At 45.1% G+C, this 19,327-nt stretch overlaps 1 protein-coding gene across 1 annotated transcript; it reads left to right on the top strand.

The window, feature by feature from the left end:
- The first annotated feature begins 1,954 nt into the window (after positions 1–1,954).
- Positions 1,955–18,635, top strand: LOC142254977 (dispanin subfamily A member 2b-like). The gene is made up of 3 exons (XM_075326383.1): positions 1,955–2,068; positions 11,604–11,899; positions 16,997–18,635. Exons 2-3 carry the CDS (start codon positions 11,660–11,662, stop codon positions 17,210–17,212), a joined length of 456 nt encoding a protein of 151 aa, XP_075182498.1. The 5' UTR covers positions 1,955–2,068; positions 11,604–11,659; the 3' UTR covers positions 17,213–18,635.
- The last annotated feature ends 692 nt before the right edge of the window (positions 18,636–19,327 follow it).

Genomic DNA, 19,327 nt, shown 5'->3' with positions numbered 1-19,327 from the left:
CTATAGGCATAGAAGTGGTGTCTAGGCATAGTAAAGTAGCCATGCGCGACGCAATGAAACCACCTATAGCGCCACCTGGTGGAAAACAACGGAGTTAGCATTTTTATCTCGAAAACGGAATGAGACAGAGAAAAAAAGTGAATTACAAAATTGTAGGGCATCATCAATTCAATACAAATCAACACCAGTCAACAATCAGCATACAGAAATGCTATGATAAGAATGTGTAAAACTTACAAGGCTGCGGACGTGAAGCGATACCTCATGGAGACCTTCCTACAAGTCATTGGGTATGGTGGCTGCATGGAGTGGCCTCCACACTCACCTGACCTGACCCCATTGGACTTCTTTCTGTGAGGTCACATCAAACAGCAGGTGTATGCGACCCCTCCACCAACATTGCAGGAGCTACGACGACGTATCACAGATGCTTGTGCAAACGTGTCACCTACCATATTGTACAACGTGCAGCAAGATACAGTATGCTGTGCAGAGTCCAGATGTGCATTGCAGCTGACGGGGGACACTTTGAGCATCAAAGTTAAATGAGCGCCATATGCGTGACCAGCATTCAATGTTTTTTTGGGGGGGGGGTCATGGGTTTCATATCATAGCATTTCTGTATGCAAGGTGTAGATTCGTATTGAATTGATGATGCCCTACAAATTTGTAGTTCACATTTTTCTGTATCTCGTTCCGTTTTCGAGATAAAAATGCTAACTCTGTTGTTTTCCACCAGGTTTCGCTATAGGTGGTTTCATTGCGTAGCGCATGGCTACTTTACTATACCTAGACACTACTTCTATGCCTATAGCTGCCGCCATTCTCAAGTTAATGGCGGTGGATAGGATATGGGTGGACACACTGTATAAAGACCCTGAATAATTTTGTCATGTGAATTATCTGATATTTATTTAGAGGAAACTTAGCAACAGTTCAAATAACTAAAAGAGGTTTAAATACTAAACTATAAACAGGTACAGAAATTGTGCTACAAAATTGGGTCCTCATTCAGTGACAACACTTTTCTTCTTGTGTCTTGTGCTCCTGAGGAGTGTGACGAGCAGGGTGAGGGCCCCAGTGCTGAGCGAGAAATATCGCGGCATAAATGCCCCAGTGTGAACATGGTCTTTAACCCTCTAGTGGGAACAATATCTTTAATAATGAGTTTGGGAATAATGTGCCTGTCAGGCGCAGGCTAGAAAAATACCTATAATATCTAATTTTTGCAATTTCAGTGATCTAAAAGTGATCAGAGACCTTCATAGGGATGCAATAAAAGAGACTACACATTATCAGGTGCAAAACAAACCCATTTACTCAACATAAAAGTAATAACTCTGAAATACACACATTTCAAAACTCCCACCAAATCGCCCCCAGTTATAACACATAACGGTTATTAAAAAGAGAAAAATTTGGCAAAAAAACATAATTTCAAGGCACCTAAAATAATATTACACACATAATTATTCAGAATTAGATCCTAAAGTTTACCCCAGAAAAAAACACATTTGCAGAGCAAAGAGCAACAGCAACCTTATAAAGTGTGATGTGTTTGGGAACAATGAGCCTGAGAAGCCAGCACAGGTATATCTGCCCTCCTGAAGCTCTGCAGACCAACTGTGGTATCAGGTTTCACACAACAGCTAGAGCCAGGAGACTACCTGGAGAGAGGAAATTTTCTAAAAATCTGGTGAGGAGGGAGAAATGAAAGTAAAAGAGAAGCGCCTGTCAGGCACATTAATCCCATCCAAGGGTTAAGATATTTTTCCCACAAACTTAATAGAGAAATTCTGTGTATGCAGAACTTAAATTACAGAAGTAAAAAGACAAGAGTAAGCTAAATGTCTGCTGAGGATGATAAGAAAAAAACACGATGTGGAACAGAACAGTTAGATAAGCTGCTGCCAGGGATGGTTTACATAGCTGAGCGCTGAGGCCATCTGCCAAGGCTCAGGTTTCATCATGCAGTAACAAACTTTGACTGTATTATGTGAGACGAATACTCGGAGCAAAATTGATACGAGTTTTGGGTATTGCCGGACCTGAGAAGCCTGGGAAAGAGGTACGTGTTGCATGTGTTCTCTTTTGGGAGCTACTTTATGCATAGTCTCATGCACCACCACCTAAGATGATGAATTTAGGCATAATTTAGCACACGAGTTGTAGGAAATGTTGCCTCTACTCCCTATGGTGTCCTCTATCTATAGTGTGCGTTGTGAGAACTCAGAACGCTGCAGCTTTCCAATATCCTTTAGTCCTCTTTTACACATCTGTGCATTTAACACACATGGAAGAACGAAAAAGTCCAGCACGACATCCAAAATATAAAACTTGTTCTTCTTTATTAATACATGTTAAAAAGGTTAAAAACCTGGATGAGGGATGTGTTTCAGAATATGCTTCATTATTCACAGTCCTAAGGAAGGATGAGGAAGCATATTCCGAAACGCGTCCCTCATCCAGGTTTTTAACCTTTTTAACATGTATTAATAAAGAAGAACAAGTTTTATATTTTGGATATCGTGCTGGACTTTTTTAGTTTTTCCTAGTGTCATGGCTAACATTTTTTTCCGTGCACCATCTGACCGGACTTCCATCTTACTGGTGAGCTGGAATTGAGAGTTCACTCTCCTTTGTTTTGTGGCATTTAACGCACATGTATGACGGTTCGTGGGGCAGGTCCGTATGTTTGTCCGTGTATGTATGTTCTCCATGTGCTATCTGTGTCACATCCAGATAGCATGAACTTGTATACAGTACTTACCTTTCTCCAGCGCTGCTGTTACTTCCGGGTCCGCAGTGAGTGCAGTGAATATTCATGAGCATAATGAGCAGGATAAGGAAGCAACAGCAGCGCCGGAGACAGGCAAGTATAACAATTTTATTTTTTTACAGGACAGGTGTTTTCTCTGGCACATGTCACATGGATCACATCAGCGTGTGGTCCATGTGACACCCATGCTGCCAGCAGAAAATGGACATGTCACCGTGTGGAGCACACAGACACGTGTGCTCCACACTGACATACTGTCCAAGGCAAAACATGGACGTGTGCGCAAACCCATTGTATTTAATAGGTCTACATGTGTCTGTGTCTCTGGTACATGTGGAAACGGACATCACACATACTGGAAACACGGACGTGTGAAGGAGGCCTTATAGAATGTGAAGACCAAAACTGATTACCATGTTCAAATGTGGTCTCACAAGGAATTATAGTATTAGGCTATGTGCGAACGCTGCGGCTTTACCGCGGATTTGCTGCAGAAAATATGTCTAACATTTATGTCTAGTCATTCCCCAGCAAAACCTATAGGTATAAAAAAAATGCTGTGCGCACACTGCGTTTTCTTAGACCTTCGGATTTACCCGCGGAATTTCCGCTGCGGAATTAATGTCCATGTCACTTCTTTTCTGCAGGTACCTGTGGTTTTTGCCATAGATAATAGTAAAAATCCGCAGGGACCAACCTGCGGGAAAATTGCAGCAAAACTGCATGCGGATTTCGTTGCGGTTTTTTACCGCAGGTGAGGGATTCTTTCTGAGGGTCTGGATTTTCCTTAAGAAAAAGTCAATTTCTAGTGCGCACATAGCCTTACATTGGGATTACACTAAAGTCTTACTTGCTTTTGCAGCTGCTGCTTGACATTGAGTGCTGCTGCTCAGCTTACTACTGACTAGAATACTAAAGTCTGTCTCCTGTTCTGTTGTCCCAAATTTATTTCCATTTATTGTGTATGTAGCAATATTATCACTGTGGCTTAGGAGCATTACTTTACATTTTATCTACATTAACACCTTCAAAACTGGACGATTTTTTTTTTCCTCCCCCTCTTTCAAGACTTTTTTTTTTAATTAGAATATCAAAATACCAGTATGAGGGTTTATTTTTGCAAGACGAGCTGTAGTTTTTCAGAACGTTATATGGTAAAGTGAACAGTTGTAGAAAGTAAAAAGCAGCCATACTTACCAATACCTGTTCACATTACGAACATGCTGCAGGATATGTGTTGCAACCGTGCGTATTTTGTCCAAAATAACTAAAAAAGCTCATGTATTTTTCCTGTTTTGCATGAGGCAGCCGGGCATTGTAATGGTGGTGTTAGTGGGGGCACTGAATTGTCTGTTATTGTGGGGTGCACTTACACGCCTGTCCCTGGCGTTGCTGTCCATGGTTCTGATCTCCGGTCCTGCCGTCCCCCCGCTGCTGCTGCTTCCGGCCGCAGTGAAGTGAATATGCAATGAGCATAATGAGCGGCGGTCGGCAGCAAGTGACAGCAGCGACAGAGACAGGAGGGCTGGAGAAGGTGAGTAAAGATTTGTTATTATTTTCTCAGACACGTGTGTTTTCTCCGGTGCGTGTCACATGGAACACCTCCGTGTGGTCCGTATGCGGGCCGTGTGACACCCGTGGTGCTAGAGAAAAATGGACATGTCTACGTGTGGAGCACACGTACACATGGTCCATGGCAGAACACGCACGTGTGTGTGAGGCCTATGTGTGTGTGACTAGACCTTTATCCATTTGCATTTGTAATACTAGGCACCCACACCTCCTGGATGATGGGTGTGAGTGATTGCTCATTAGTATTTTGCACCTGCGCTGCCTCTACCCTTTATTAGGAGGACATGCTGCATCCAGCAGAGCATCAGTGCGGTGATCTGGCATTAGTAAGTATGGCTGCTCACTGGCTAATGGTTTGTTTTATTTTGATGGCGTATTCATTGCATTTTATTGTATGGGCTGAAAAGACAATGATGTGGCTTATGTATTTTCTCCAAAATATCCACTAATACCCCATGGTTTTTCATCTTGACAGGCCCTTAGTATTGGGGGGTGGAACTAGGGGGGTCAGTTCTGTGGGGTGCAGTTACATATCGCAGGGCTGTCTGCTGGATCTAATAGTCTGGGTGTCATCAAAAGCATGTGAGTGTGTATGGTGCACTACATGTACCTGTGACTTTGACTTGTGCCCCATACATGCCTTATGTGTGTACTTATAAGGCTGTGCTCCCACAATGAGGATTTGGTAAGTTTTTGATGTTGCAAGTAACAATAGCTTCAGAAAATTGGACCCCCCCCCCCCCTTTTATATTTTTTTTTTTTTTTTTTTCGTATTTGATACTTTTTGGCCAATTCCTCTTAAAATGAATAGTGTCGCTTAAAAATCCAAATGGGGTAATATTGACTTGTTCTCCATACCTTATTTTGTATTGAGCCTGTGTGAAGACTTGCTTTTTGCATGCAGCGTTGACTTTATTATTGGGATACATAGAACCTTATGACCACTTTGAGGCTGGATTCACATGACTGCATTTTCCCTATCTGATAAACCAGTCTGATTCATATAAATAAGTTCTCCATCTCTATATAAGGCAGCACAATAATGATTAGCAGAGATTTGGATGCAGCGTATTTCTGCCACATCCAAAATGCTGTTGCACAGTGGGCTTGATATTTAGAAATTCTTTTCTCCCCAGCGTAAACTGATTGTGGCTTCCCGAGCCGCATGTCCATTTATGCTTGCGGAGACTTGATTGCCCTCTGTAGGGAGAGCCCAGTGAAGGTCTCTGCCTCGCAGGATCCCTGATCATGGACACGGACGCTGCGCTCTCTTGCGGACAGCACTTGCGTCTCCACAGGAGGGTTGACCATTCGTCTAGAACACACTCTTTGCATTGTGTGCACTCGCCCGAATGGTGAACTTTTTTTGTGCTTTTACACTGTAATAATCTCTACAGGGTAATATTGTGAGCCCCCCATGACTCCACATACTTAATGTTCCTTATTGTGTTGCACACAATAATACCGCCAATATTGTCCACTTTGGTGATTCCCTATACAGTAGTGTGCCCATTTAATTTACACTCCCGAACAGTTTTTTGTTTTTTTTTTGCCAATGAGAGGATGCAGTTAGATTCCCCTTTTTTACCTCTGCGTAGCACAAGGCATGGTTAAGTCAAGTAGCCTGATGTTCTCTGAGAGCCCTAGACCTCTGTTAGATGGCCGCCTGAGGATGTGGATACAGTTAAGTGTTGTCTCTCTGGGAGATCTGCCAAGTCTTGTTTCCATGACTCTCCGGAAGAGTTGGCAGTAGGCCATAAGGTTGGGTCACAGTACGACTTGTACTTTTTTTTTTTTTTTTTTTTGTCTGATAGAAAATTCAGCATCCCAATCCTGTGTGCACTTGTTGCGCTTTGATGCGTTTTTGAGTGCAGACTGGTCACCAAATCTGAAGGTAATCCTTGGCTTAATATTGACTATGTGGATAGGTCATCAATATCAGATCTGCTGGGGTTCAACAATCTGTACCCTCAGGGCATACAAACGTCTTGTGGTTGTCTACCTTGGTGGGATAGAGAAAGCACGACCCCAGCGCTGCCAAGAAACAGTACTAACCACTGAGCAAGACAAACTGCTGAGAGGAGTGAAAGTGGAAATCTGCAAAGAGCCTGCCGATGAGGGTGTAACATGGCTAGGGGTGGTGGCCATGGGTGAGTTGTGCTTCTTTAAAGAGAACCTGTCGTCAGGATCAAGCATGAGCTAACGGTATGGTCATAATGCCCCTGACCATAAGTACCTTTTGTAGCACCCCTGAAACCATCAGGGTGCTACAAGGTTCTGCATCCCCACAAGGATGCAGGGCCTACCTCCTTAGGGACCCAGAACCCCAGTGCTGGTAGAAACAAAAACCCAGGTAATCGCAGTTTTCCCCCAACAATCCCCCATACAATGGTCCCACCCTAGCTGGTTACCAATGTATGGCTGCCTAGAGGTGCTGCCAATCCAGTCCACTAGTTAACCAGGTGGGAGGGGCAGACTGTGGAGAGTAGTCAGTTGAGAGTTGACAGCAGGAGAGTGAAGGTGGAAGCAAAGTAATGTCCTGACTCGGGTTGACGGTGACCTGGTACCTAGAAGTGGTTGCTGGTGGAGTACTCCCGGAACTACGCACTGACTGGGTACAGGACCCTAGGACAGGAAAAGGCTCCAGGCTGACCTGTTAACACCTGCACAGCAAGGAGACCATCAAGGACCTTGCTGACCATAAAGAATCCGAAGATTCAGTAGCAAAGGGAGAGCCGGGGACAGGACCAGAGACTCCAACCCCACAGGGTTCACACTACCATCAGGCGGACAGAAGTGGACAAACCACAGGACTGGGACACCCAGTTCATCTATACCATGGGGACCCACTTACCAGAGGCAGGGGAAGAAGGTACCAGAGAGCCAACTGGGACGAAGGGGACCTAGAGGCAAAACCAGCTGGCCTCGGGCAACCAGTTAACCTCTTCCAGCAGTGAGTAAACCAATTGCACTGAACACCTGTGTGGACTACCTTCTTCCGATGCCCACTTCACCATACACCCTCTGGGGCAAAACCATACTTGCGGAGGGTCTACCATTCTAGCTGCCAATACCACCAGCCCCAGTAGGGACATTCTGCAGCGGCGGCTCCCTATACTTAGCCGCAAGTGGCGTCACATGTGAACATTCTTATTCTTCCCTATCAATATCCCCATTACAAAAAGGCCCCAGGGCACAGAACTGGATAACTGCCACCACCATGACTTCCCCCAAAACCTGCACTGCCCGGAACAGAGTATCCCATATCCCTGGGTGCTACAACACTCACTGTAGAAATCTGCAGCCTGGTTATTCTTCAATCACCATTAGACATTTTGGTGCAATGAGCTATTCGTGCATTGTGGTGGGACTATGGGTAGGGTCTTCATCTCTGCCACGGCCCCTTGACGGCCTCTGGTGTAAGTAGCTTCATGCTGTTTAACATTTCATGCTGTCCTTAGCCTTGGTCGGCACTGGTTGAGATTGATCTGGTTGTAGGCTTCAGGAAAATGGTGGCACATGCAGAGTGAGATCTCTGCTCATCATTGAGTGGCGATCTCAATCTATGAATGTGTCTCCATGGTGCCATTTTACTGAAGCCTAAACTCAGATGGATTTGCGCAAGCACTGCCCATGGCTAAAGATGGGCCAGCATGGAATATTAAACAGGATGAAGATACTTACACCAGGGCCACCTGAGGGGCCATGGCAGAGATGAAGACCCTACCCACAATCCTGCCCCGATGCATGAACAGCCCATTGTACCTAAACTTCTAATAGTGATTTAAAAAAATAATCAGGCTGTGGATTTCTACAATTGAGGTACAAATGAAATCGGTGGAACAGCACCTTTTTGACCATACCGTCCGTCCGGAAAAGTTGTAAACTTCTTTATCATAAAGAATGTCAATCACGGTTACAGGCAACGGCAATTTAATTGTGGACTGTATACAAGCAGAACAGATAAGATGAACCTCCTTCTTCCTGATACAGAGCCTTTGTAAGGGCCTTTACATCTGAACTCTCTTCACCCACCTGTCTGTGTGCTGGTTCTGTCATTACTTGCATTTCTTTTTGGACCTTGCCCTGTTGTACTGCTCATGTGACACCCTGGCTGGGCCAGGTAGTCACAAATGGGGCCCCACACAAGACCTGTCCCTCACAGGTGACATCAGCCAACCTTAAAACCCTAGTCACCCCCCCCCTTAGGGCTTGATAGACACACCAGGGGGCGGAACCAGGCGGTTGGAAGACTTCCACCTAGGAGTTTTAGACAGCCCAGGGGTGGGAAAACAGTAGTCTAGAGACAGATCAGTTGTAGAGTTCAAGAAGAATGGAGGTCAGGCCTGTGTCTCAGGCCTGAAGCAAACTGACAGGTGCCAGGGTAGGAGCCCTGGTGCCTTTTGGCTAGGAGGCAGACGGCGGTCTGTCTGCAGGAGCCGGGAAGATGGCTCGGTGGAACCGAGGTTGGCTGGGACAGGGTAGTGGTCCCGCCGGTACCAACTTTGAAACCGGAGCAGACAGGGGGGTACTCAGACCCTGAAGCTAGGTCCAGAAGCGACTGGAACTGGTTAATTAACTGATTGCGGCCCACCGAGGGGAATAACGGGCCACCGCCAGGGCTCAGATCCCATGGGCCAGCGTCTGTGAGCAAGGGCTCCTTGGGCCACATCCAGCTGGGAGCAGACTCATGAAGTTGCAAGCACAGGCAGTCAACCACTACACAAGTGCAGGAGAAAGACAGACCACCAGCTGGGTGGGGGGGACCAGAATGCAGCCGGCTGCGGGCACAGACCTGTGTGTGTGTACACCAACGGGTCCTGGGGCCACCATCCCTGCCCACGGAGGGGTTAACAACTTGCTGCACAAAATCTCCCCCGGGTGCCCCGTAACTGCAGTGGTGGTGTCCAAACTCACCACATACCGTGGGTGGCGTAATTAACCTAGTACGGCCCAGCCCATACATATACGTCCTACATCCACCACCCCCCAAACCCTATTCATTCGGAGTGTCCGCGGGATCCCCCGGGTCCAGAGACCCTCGAGCCACCCACTGGAAGGCCTGGACCCAAGCAGCGGCAGGCTGCCGGCACGGGGGCGGCACACTCACACACCCAATATAACTTGTCTCCTCTTTTGAAGATCTCCACTAAACTGCCCTTGAACCAGGAACCATCTCTAACACTTCTTCCCATTATGGGCCGGTCCTACAGTTAAATGGAATCGGTCACCAGGTTTTTGGTACCTCATCTAAGAGCATAATGTAGGCAAAAAGATGCTGAATCCAATGATGTATCACTTAGATAACTGGGTATAGTCATTCTCACACATTCAGAATTTTTAGCTTTAGTCATGTAGCAGAGCTGAGATCTGTACACGCACACGCCAGGTCCAGTGACTTTTCTAGCAGTTCCCCAGGACTTGTGCAGAGTTGGTAGACAACGTGAAGTATGCCTGCCCTAGGGTTCTGCAATGCGCCAGTCCAGTGGCAGCAGCTGCCTGCTTCTTCCCAGCGACCATGTTGAAAATGCCTTTGCCCACAGAGCTGCCTTGCAGCACGTCGTGTGTGTGTGTGTGTGTTCCACGCTGTTGCCCCAGCCGCTGCCACTGGCTGCTTCACTACTCACTAGGTCAACCTGCTCTTCCCACTGTGTGCTCTTGACTCCCCCTGGTGGTTGCTTCTCCCTGACCCTGGGTCCCAGTTCCAGTGGATTGGGGAGCCTCAGGTGCGGTGGCATCCTGTAAACCCAACCACTGTAGTGACCCCAGCCCCCCCCCCCCCTTCTGTGACCTGACCCTGGCCCAGTCCCCATTGGAGAGGGCAACCCTCTAACTATGTGGATGTTGGTGGAACTGGTACTGACCTTCCCTGGATCTGGGAAAAATACTACACCCTAATGAAGGTGGAGTGCCCTGTGGCGCCGAAGCCCCAGGGGTGCCACAAATCCACCTGCTTTAGAGGTAGAAATGGGCCCCTTTACGCCTTGCGTCCCTGTACAGCAACACATGTTGCAGCACTCTATCTCTAATCTCTATGCACCTTGGGTCTTGCTCACACGAGCATATAAATTGGATGAGTGGTATTCAACTTCTCTTATCTGACCAGAATTCTAGTGTAAGTTGCTTTGAAAAGTCGCAACTTGGAGTTGTGAAAAAAATGTTGCAACTTTTGCAATTATTCCCAACAATTTCACCCAGCTACGCCAAAATGTGTGAAACTGACACATGATCAATGTCTCATAAGCTGGAGTCTGACGCCCAGCACTCCCACCATCAGCTGTTTTTTGGTGCCGGCAGCCAGAAATGTTCAGTTCTTGAGCTGCCCCATCTTCTGATATTGGCTGAGGCCAGGTACTGCACACCTGCTTCCTATTGATTTGAATAGGAAGCGGATGTGCAGTACCCGGCTGCAGGCACGATCAGAAGGGGCAGTTTGAAAACTGAGCATTTCCTGCTGCTGGCACCAAGAACACCTGACTGGTGGGGAGTCAGACCCCTGCTAATCGGACATCGATGGCTTATCCTTAGGATAGGTTATTAATGTAAAAGTAGTGGACTACCTAGGATATATCCCCAGCAGGTCTGCTGCTTTGAACAGCAGATGTGTGGCTAACAGGTACAGGTGGATCTGAGATCCACCCACGCCTGTTAACAGCTTAGATTTTGCTGTCAAACGCTGACATTCCTATCTATGTAATGTGCTCTGGCAGGAATTGCACTGTTCCCTCCCTCCATTGGCAACCCTGTGACATGGTCACCGAGTGGACCAGGCAGCTCAGTCAGTTGATGACCTCTGCTATGACGTGTTTTCCATGAATGGTGGCACTTAAAGGAGAGCAGTATTTCTCATCAGAGCGATTCCTCTGATCAGGAGAAACTGTCAGTAAAATCAGAATAAAAAAACAAATATATCAAATGGAGATCACAACAAAAAGGTAAAAGTTTAAATAATTGCCCTTTTTGCCCCATTGAAAATGAAGAGAAAAATAAATACCTTTAATTGGCATCGCCGCATTCAGAAATGCCCAACAATTAATCTCAACAGTACACGGCAAAGATTGTTTGTATGTATAATTTCCAGTAAATATTTATTATTCATTCTTCAGCTAATAATACTTTCATTTTTCCTAACCTGAAACTGTTCGGCAGGGCATGTAGAGGGGAAATGAAACTAATCCTATTATTTGGAACACCAGGCTCCTCCTTCCACTCCCATCATATAACCATTCGCTTTTCTCTCCCCCTCCTGCAGATACGTTCCTCAACAATCTCACTGAGAAGACTCCTTAATCTGCATTTCAGAAAATCATGGATAATCGTAACTTTGAACGGGAACTTAACGAACCCCCTCGTTATGATGCCCGCACCTATCAACCCCTAAAGGAAGAAGTGGAGTTTGGAAGCTATCCTCCGCAGACGGTCCAATCCACCGTGGTCGTCATGCCCCAGAGCCCTCCTGTTCGGGACCACATCATTTGGTCACTTTTCAACACCATGTACTTGAATTTCTGCTGCCTGGGACTTCTTGCCTTTGTGTTTTCCATCAAGGTAAGACTATGCTGATAATCTGTATTGAAAGTCTTTATTAATTTTACTCATTTTTGTTTTATCCTTTGTTGCCTTTTTATTTGTATATATATTTTTTTTTTGCATCCTTCGTGCCTGATCTGTCTGCGTCTTCCTCCCACACTTTCTTCTGTCTCTTCCCAGACTTGTGACGTCCCTTCACAGATAACACCAGAGCAATCATTAACAATTTTTTTTTTTTTATTTTTTTAAAAATTTTCACATGGAAAAAAACCTGATGCCTGTAAATTCCGTTCTTCACCGTATAGTTGGTGCTACATGGTTTTTGTTAAAGGGGAAAGTAATAAGTGTAAAAAAAATCCCTACAGCTAAACTATTTGCTCTGTTCCTTTGTGGTTACGTTAATTATTTCCAGATGCTGAACTTTAACTTCCAAAGAGGCCAAGTATGGGGACTCGGTCCAAATCATCGGGTTTTAAGCATAAAAGGCGTAAATCTGCAGTGCGGGCAGAGGAGACTGGTTAGACTTGTTGGGCTAGACTTTTGTTCTGTTTTGCTGAATTCTGGACATTCTATGAATGTGGAGGGGGCATCGAGGGATGACAAGCTGTCACGCAAAACAAGTACAACTCCAACAGTTAAATAAAAAGTACCCATACTCACAAAATGGGGGGACAAATTTATAAACTGGCATGAGTTCGGCCAAATTAAAGGGATCCTGTCGGGTCAAATATGCACCCAGAACCACAAACCGCTCTGGGTGCATATTGCTAATCCCCGCCTAAGGCCATGTGTGCACTCTGCGTTTTTTTTGGCTGTGTTTACAACTGCAATGTCATTGACAAAATGCATGCATTCTGATTCCCCAGCAAAGTCTAAGAGCATCATGCAAAATCCATGCGCACGATGCTTTTTGAAATGCAGCGTTTTGATCGTCAAAAATTTGACAATCTCTGCATTTTAGATGCAGCATGTCAATTGTTTTGGCAGCGTTCTACACTATTGAAATGAATGAGTTGTAGAAAGACACTGCCAAAATGTGAAGCAGTGCGCTTGCATTGCATTGTTGCGATCCGCATGGTTTTTCAACATAACAAAGGTGTGTCTTTCGCCTGTGTCTTTCGCCTGTGTCTTTCGCCTGTGTCTTTCGCCTGTGTCTTTCGCCTGTGTCTTTCGCCTGTGTCTTTCGCCTGTGTCTTTCGCCTGTGTCTTTCCCACCCCATGTCTCATACTCGCCGATCCACGATCACTGGCTCTGCACTGCACGGCATTCACACTGTGGCAGCTTCTCCTCCCTGTTTTGAAAATGCCAGCCGCTCATTAATCCATCACTTATTCCCGGCTTCCCCTGCCCACCGGCGCCTATGATTGTTTGCAGTCAGACACGCCCCCCCCACGCTGAGTGACAGCTGTCTCACTGCAGCCAATCACAGCCGCTGGTGGGCATGTCTATATCAAGCGGTTAAAAAAACGATGTGCGCCCCCACACACACACAATTTTGATAACAGCCAGGGTAAAGCCACACTGCCTAAGGCTGGCATTCTCAGGATGGGTGGGGAGCTCGACATTATGGGGATCCCCCCAGCCTAACAATATCAGCCAGCAGCCGCCCCAAATTGTCGCATCCATTAGATGCGACAGTCCCGGGACTTTACCCAGCTCATCCCGAATTTCCCTGGTGCAGTGGCAAACTGGGTAATAAGGAGTTAATGGCAGCAACCCATAGCTGCCACTAAGTCCTAGGTTAATCATGGCAGGTGTCACCCCGAGATACCTTCCATGATTAACCTGTAAGTTAAAGAAAATAAACACACATCCAAAAAATCCTTTATTTGGAATGAAAGACAAAAAAACCCCACCCTTTCACCACTTAACTCCTCAAACTCCTCCAGGTCCGACGTAATCCACGCAAGGTCCCACGATGCTTTCAGCTCTGCTACATAGGAAGCTGACAGGAGTGACAGTAGAACACCACCGCTCCTGTGAGCTCCATGCAGCAAGTGAAGTGAGTCACGCGTTCAGCTGTGCTGTCACTGAGGTTACTCGCGGTCACTGCTCTCAGGTGGAGGACTGCAGCTGTGGCCAGGAGTAACCTGAGTGAAAGCACAGCTGATCGTGCGGCTCACTGCAGTCACTCAGGGAATTTGCGATCACAGGTGAGTCCTTCACGTGTGACCCCCCCAAATCAAGCCACGGCACACGCACTGAGCCGCGCGATCACAATGAAGTCTGGTGAAGTTCATCAGAGTTCATTCTGATCGCACGACACTGTCTCGCAGCCAGCCATGCTCTTTTTGACAGTGCGGTCCCACTCGGCTCTGCTGCAAGTCTATGGGGATGCTGCAGAGCCGAATGGGACTGCACTGTGAAAAATGTGCGTTCTGGATGCTTTTCCCACGGTCTATGGCAGAGAGAGCATCCAGAACGCATGAATTCTCCAGGAATGTGCGCAAGTTGCGTTCTGCCAAATGCGTCCCAGAACGCAGCTTTTTCAGCTGTGTTGAGATGCACAGGCAGTGACTTACACGCTGCGGAATTGAACGCAACGTGCGCACACAGCCTAAATGTCCCTGTATCTAGTAGCATAGATACTTTTTCTAAATATCTCTATTTATAAAGATCCGTTATGATTTGCTAATGAGTGCGGGGACTAGTCCCAAGGGCATTAATTCCCCTGACTAGTCCACCCTCTTAGCACAGGGGCATGTTAACATGCTATTCATTTCCCAGCATCAGTGGTGGTGATGCATGTAGCTGTGTCCATTGTCACCGCTTCAGAACGCTGGTCTTAGAGTCAGTGCGCATGATCAGAAGTCCCGACACTTCTGCTCATGCGCACTGTGAAGCTGGGTGCATGCCTCCTGGCAGCAGAGGTCTACTGCGCATGACTGAAAGTGCGGTGACTTCTGATCATGCACATTGACACTAAACCTGGCATCTGAGGCAGTGACAATGGACACAGGTACACGCATCACCGCCAATGACTCTGGGCAGTGGGCATTGAACAGAATGTTTGCACACCCACAGTACTAAGAGGGCAGACTAGTCACCCTTGTGACTAGTGCCCTTGCTCATTAGCAGTTCATAAAGGATATTAAAAAACTTTTTGACAGCACCACGATGTAAGGGTGCTGTCATGGGTTCAGAAAAAACACATTACCGGTAAGTAATTACGTATTTTCTCAATATCCTTTTAATATGCTAATGTGCAAGGGCAGTAGTCCCAAGGGCGTTGTTTCCCTGATGCGCATTGTCAGAAGTGACATCACTTTCAGTAATTAGACTCTTAGGCACACTGTGCGTGACCGGAAGTTCAAAAGAAGTGTATGTGAGCAGTGTTCTGAAAACTGGTTATGTGCAGTGCGCCTAATGAAGCCGGGAAATTTCCACTCTGCTGGTGAGGTGGGCTAACACTGCCGAAATGAGCTGCGTGCATGTTCAAGATTTCCATCAGTTGACGGTGACGCCTGCTTGTAGAAATCCTGTTCACACCCACAGTGGCATGATAACAGAGTTGACTAGTCTGGGGAAACTACGCCCCTACGACTAGTCAAAGCCCTAATTTGCATATGAAACATTTTTTTATTTTCTCATAAAAAAAAAAAATTTATAGGGATTGTTACAAGTAAAATATATCTTTGTACCGTGTTAGCTAGTAGAGATAAAAAAAAGTTTTTTGTTTAAAAGAACAGAGGACTGAGGACTTCTGTTCTTTTAAACAACTTATTTTTTAGGGATTGTTAGGAAGGGAATTTTGACATATAAATGCTGCTGACATGGAGAGCATAAGGGACCTGACTGGTTCCCTTGAAGTTTGTTTTTTTTTTTTTTTTTTGTTTTTTAATCTTGAAGTAAAAAAAAAACATCCTTTTTATTTTGAAAAAATAGTGTTTGATTTTTTTTTTTTTTTTTTCATTGTTTGTGAGCTCTGTGCCGTCCATATGGAGTATCTCACTCGTTGTCTGGAAACGAGTGCACGGCTGACAAGAGAATTTAATTATTTGGTTAAGGGAGGAGGGGGGTGAAGCTGCAGAGGCTCATAAATTTCCATGAAGAAATAGTCAATGATCTAATCTGGACTTATGACGACAGTCTGGCTTTTTAATTTTCGACTTTAATTTTGTGCCAATGACTGTACAGGTCTTATTCAAATTGTCTCTCCAGTAAAGGAGACAAACTCTAGCACAGCGCCACCTATTGGAAGTAGCGATCCTAAAAGTCACAAGTGGATTTTTGACAATCCTTTGCAATATGACTCAGGATATATAAGCCAGATCAGAATCCCAATTTGCAGACACGGTGTTTCGGGGTGCTTGCCCCTCGTCAGTGCAAAGTATGGGGGTGTCTGATCTGGCTCATGAGAAAGCTATGTGGGGACCACGGGGGAACACTATTCTCCTTAAGGAGACTTTGCAAGCCAGTCTGGCTGCCAGGTAAGGGGACTTATAGCTGCAATGCCCCTAAAATTCCACGGGGGAACACTATTCTCCTTAAGGAGACTTTGCAAGCCAGTCTGGCTGCCAGGTAAGGGGACTTATAGCTGCAATGCCCCTCTGGGAAATATTCAAATTGTCTCTCCAGTAAAGGAGACAAACTCTAGCACAGCGCCACCTATTGGAAGTAGCGATCCTAAAAGTCACAAGTGGATTTTTGACAATCCTTTGCAATATGACTCAGGATATATAAGCCAGATCAGAATCCCAATTTGCAGACACGGTGTTTCGGGGTGCTTGCCCCTCGTCAGTGCAAAGTATGGGGGTGTCTGATCTGGCTCATGAGAAAGCTATGTGGGGACCACGGGGGAACACTATTCTCCTTAAGGAGACTTTGCAAGCCAGTCTGGCTGCCAGGTAAGGGGACTTATAGCTGCAATGCCCCTAAAATTCCACGGGGGAACACTATTCTCCTTAAGGAGACTTTGCAAGCCAGTCTGGCTGCCAGGTAAGGGGACTTATAGCTGCAATGCCCCTCTGGGAAATATTCAAATTGTCTCTCCAGTAAAGGAGACAAACTCTAGCACAGCGCCACCTATTGGAAGTAGCGATCCTAAAAGTCACAAGTGGATTGTACAGGTCTTACTAATTTTAATTAACAATTTTCTTGTTTGTTTTTTACAGTCCAGAGATCGCAAGTTGCACGGGGATAGGTCCGGTGCCGTCAGCTATGGATCCACCGCCCGGTCTCTAAACATTGCCTCCACCGTATTGTCCATCCTGTTCACTATCATTGTAATCGTCATCTGCGTCATACAAGTACAATATGTTGTTCAGGTTATTCAACAAATGAGTGAAGCCGAAAACAACAACAGATTCGGATACGGAAATGGAAAGTGATTTGAAACCTTCCGGAAGTGATCAGCACCTTTCTTTCACCCCCCCCCCCCTTTTTTTTTTTTTTTTTTTTTTCCACCCTTCTTTCATGGTCTTTTCTCATTTTTACTAGTGAAAAAAGTTTTTAACACCTTTTTGCTAGTCTTTTCTTTCTGGGATGTAGGTTTTCTTTTTGGAGCTTTACAATTTGGGAATGTATTCCGCACAAAGGGGTACATTATACTTTAGGGAGATGGTTACTGTAAACGCTAATGCAATTTGTTTTTAATTGAGCTTAAGATGCTATCTACTATAATTTTGTTCTACAAGCCTGGTATTGTCTGAGCTTTACAACTATGGCCTATGAAGCTGCTTTTAGGCTTCATATCCTGTTTGCTTTTCTTTACACCTTTTGTGATGCTTTTCTCAATATATCTAGTGCCTTCTATGGCCTTGTCTTCTATTCCCTACAGTAATAAAGTCAGCAGGTTTTTGCTGTAATCTGAGCAGTGTGATGTAGGGGCAGAGACCCTGATTCCAGTGATGTCATGTGCTGAACTGCATACTGTCATTTTCTTACGTGTGGTGGTTTTTTTGTTTTTCCCTGCTCAGAACTACTAGTTCTGACTACTGAGCTCTATGTAATCCCAACCACATCACTTATGTGTACAGTACATTGACCGCACCACTGATTAGCAGCTTTCTGTCAGAGTTGGACTAGCATGCACAAGAGATCTATTCTTCTGATGATCTCTTGCTGATTAAAACACTGTTACTGAAATGGCAACACACAGCCTAGTACCGTAGTAATGCGTCACTGGAATCAGGGTCTCAGCCCCTACGTCATGCTGCTCTCAGATTACATAACAACCTGCTGATAGATTCCTTTTGATCTATTTCAACATAATTTACATATTGCCAGTGTATTCTTGCATAACCTTTCCCTTTTTGATGGCACATTTTCCCCAGGCACAATCCTGCTGGGCTTTCATTGCCATTATACACAGGCACCTAGAATATACTACTTTTTTCCCAGTTATTATTCATGTACCACAATTTCCCATTCATGCACAGATTTGTATTTTTATATTTACTCATTTAAGCTTTTTTTTTTTTTTAAATGGGGAATATAGGGATTTTCAGTGTATGTGTCACATTGATATAACAGAACATACATGTGAATTAAGTCAACTGATCTGTATTTTCTGATAAGGGGTGAGTCATAATGGATGTGTGCGTACATGAAGAAAGAATGCTTTGGTCTGGCAATATTTACTGTACATTGTTATGTTTTTCCAGTCTGATTACCACTGTTTGCCATGTTGGGTGGCTTTCCTGATTGTTCACATGCTTTTCTTGATGTATTACAATTTAAAGGAAGTTAATTTTATAAACAATTGAAATGATGAGCACTGTTCAGTCAAAATAAAATAAAAAAATAAACAAAAAATAACACTTGTTTGACTTTTTCTATGAAAATATATAAATATATTTATAATTTATATATTAAATATTAAATTTATAAATATTTAAATTTGGAAAGGTTCCAATGCAATGTTCTATCTATTTTTTATTTTTTTATAACTGTGCAGTCATATGCTGTGGTTGCCCTATAAGGCTACTTTCACACTTCAGTAGTTTCTAATCCGCCAGGTCCGTTGTTGCGACTGAACAACGGATCCGTTTTTTAGCTGTCAACGGACGCAACGGATGAGTTGTTTCACAAGATTCCATTCACTGGAATCCTATAAAAAAACTGATCCGTCGCATCCGATGGGCTACATTCATACTTCTGCTGTTTTGCATCAGTCACAATCCGTCGCCTTGAGGAATTACAGCATCTTGTAAAATATTTTGCAGGAATCCATTATTCACCCCCCACCCCCCCTCACCCCCAGACTTGTATTAATGACAGATGGCCTTGCATTGCATCCGCCGCGCGACGGATCAGTCGGGGGAAATGAACGTACAATTTTTTTTTTTTTTTTTTTTTTTTTTTTTTTTTTTTTTTTTTTTTTGGAGCCGCAAAAAAACCCCGCACTCTGCAGGATTCAGTCGCAATCCATCAACAGCTATAATGGCTGTCTATGGTGCAGGATTCCACCATAATCCGTCACACGATGGGATCATCCTGGATGG

Source organism: Anomaloglossus baeobatrachus, chromosome 10 (assembly GCF_048569485.1).
Source record: "Anomaloglossus baeobatrachus isolate aAnoBae1 chromosome 10, aAnoBae1.hap1, whole genome shotgun sequence".
Lineage (NCBI taxonomy): Eukaryota > Metazoa > Chordata > Amphibia > Anura > Aromobatidae > Anomaloglossus > Anomaloglossus baeobatrachus.
This window is presented reverse-complemented; position numbering and strand designations above follow the sequence as displayed.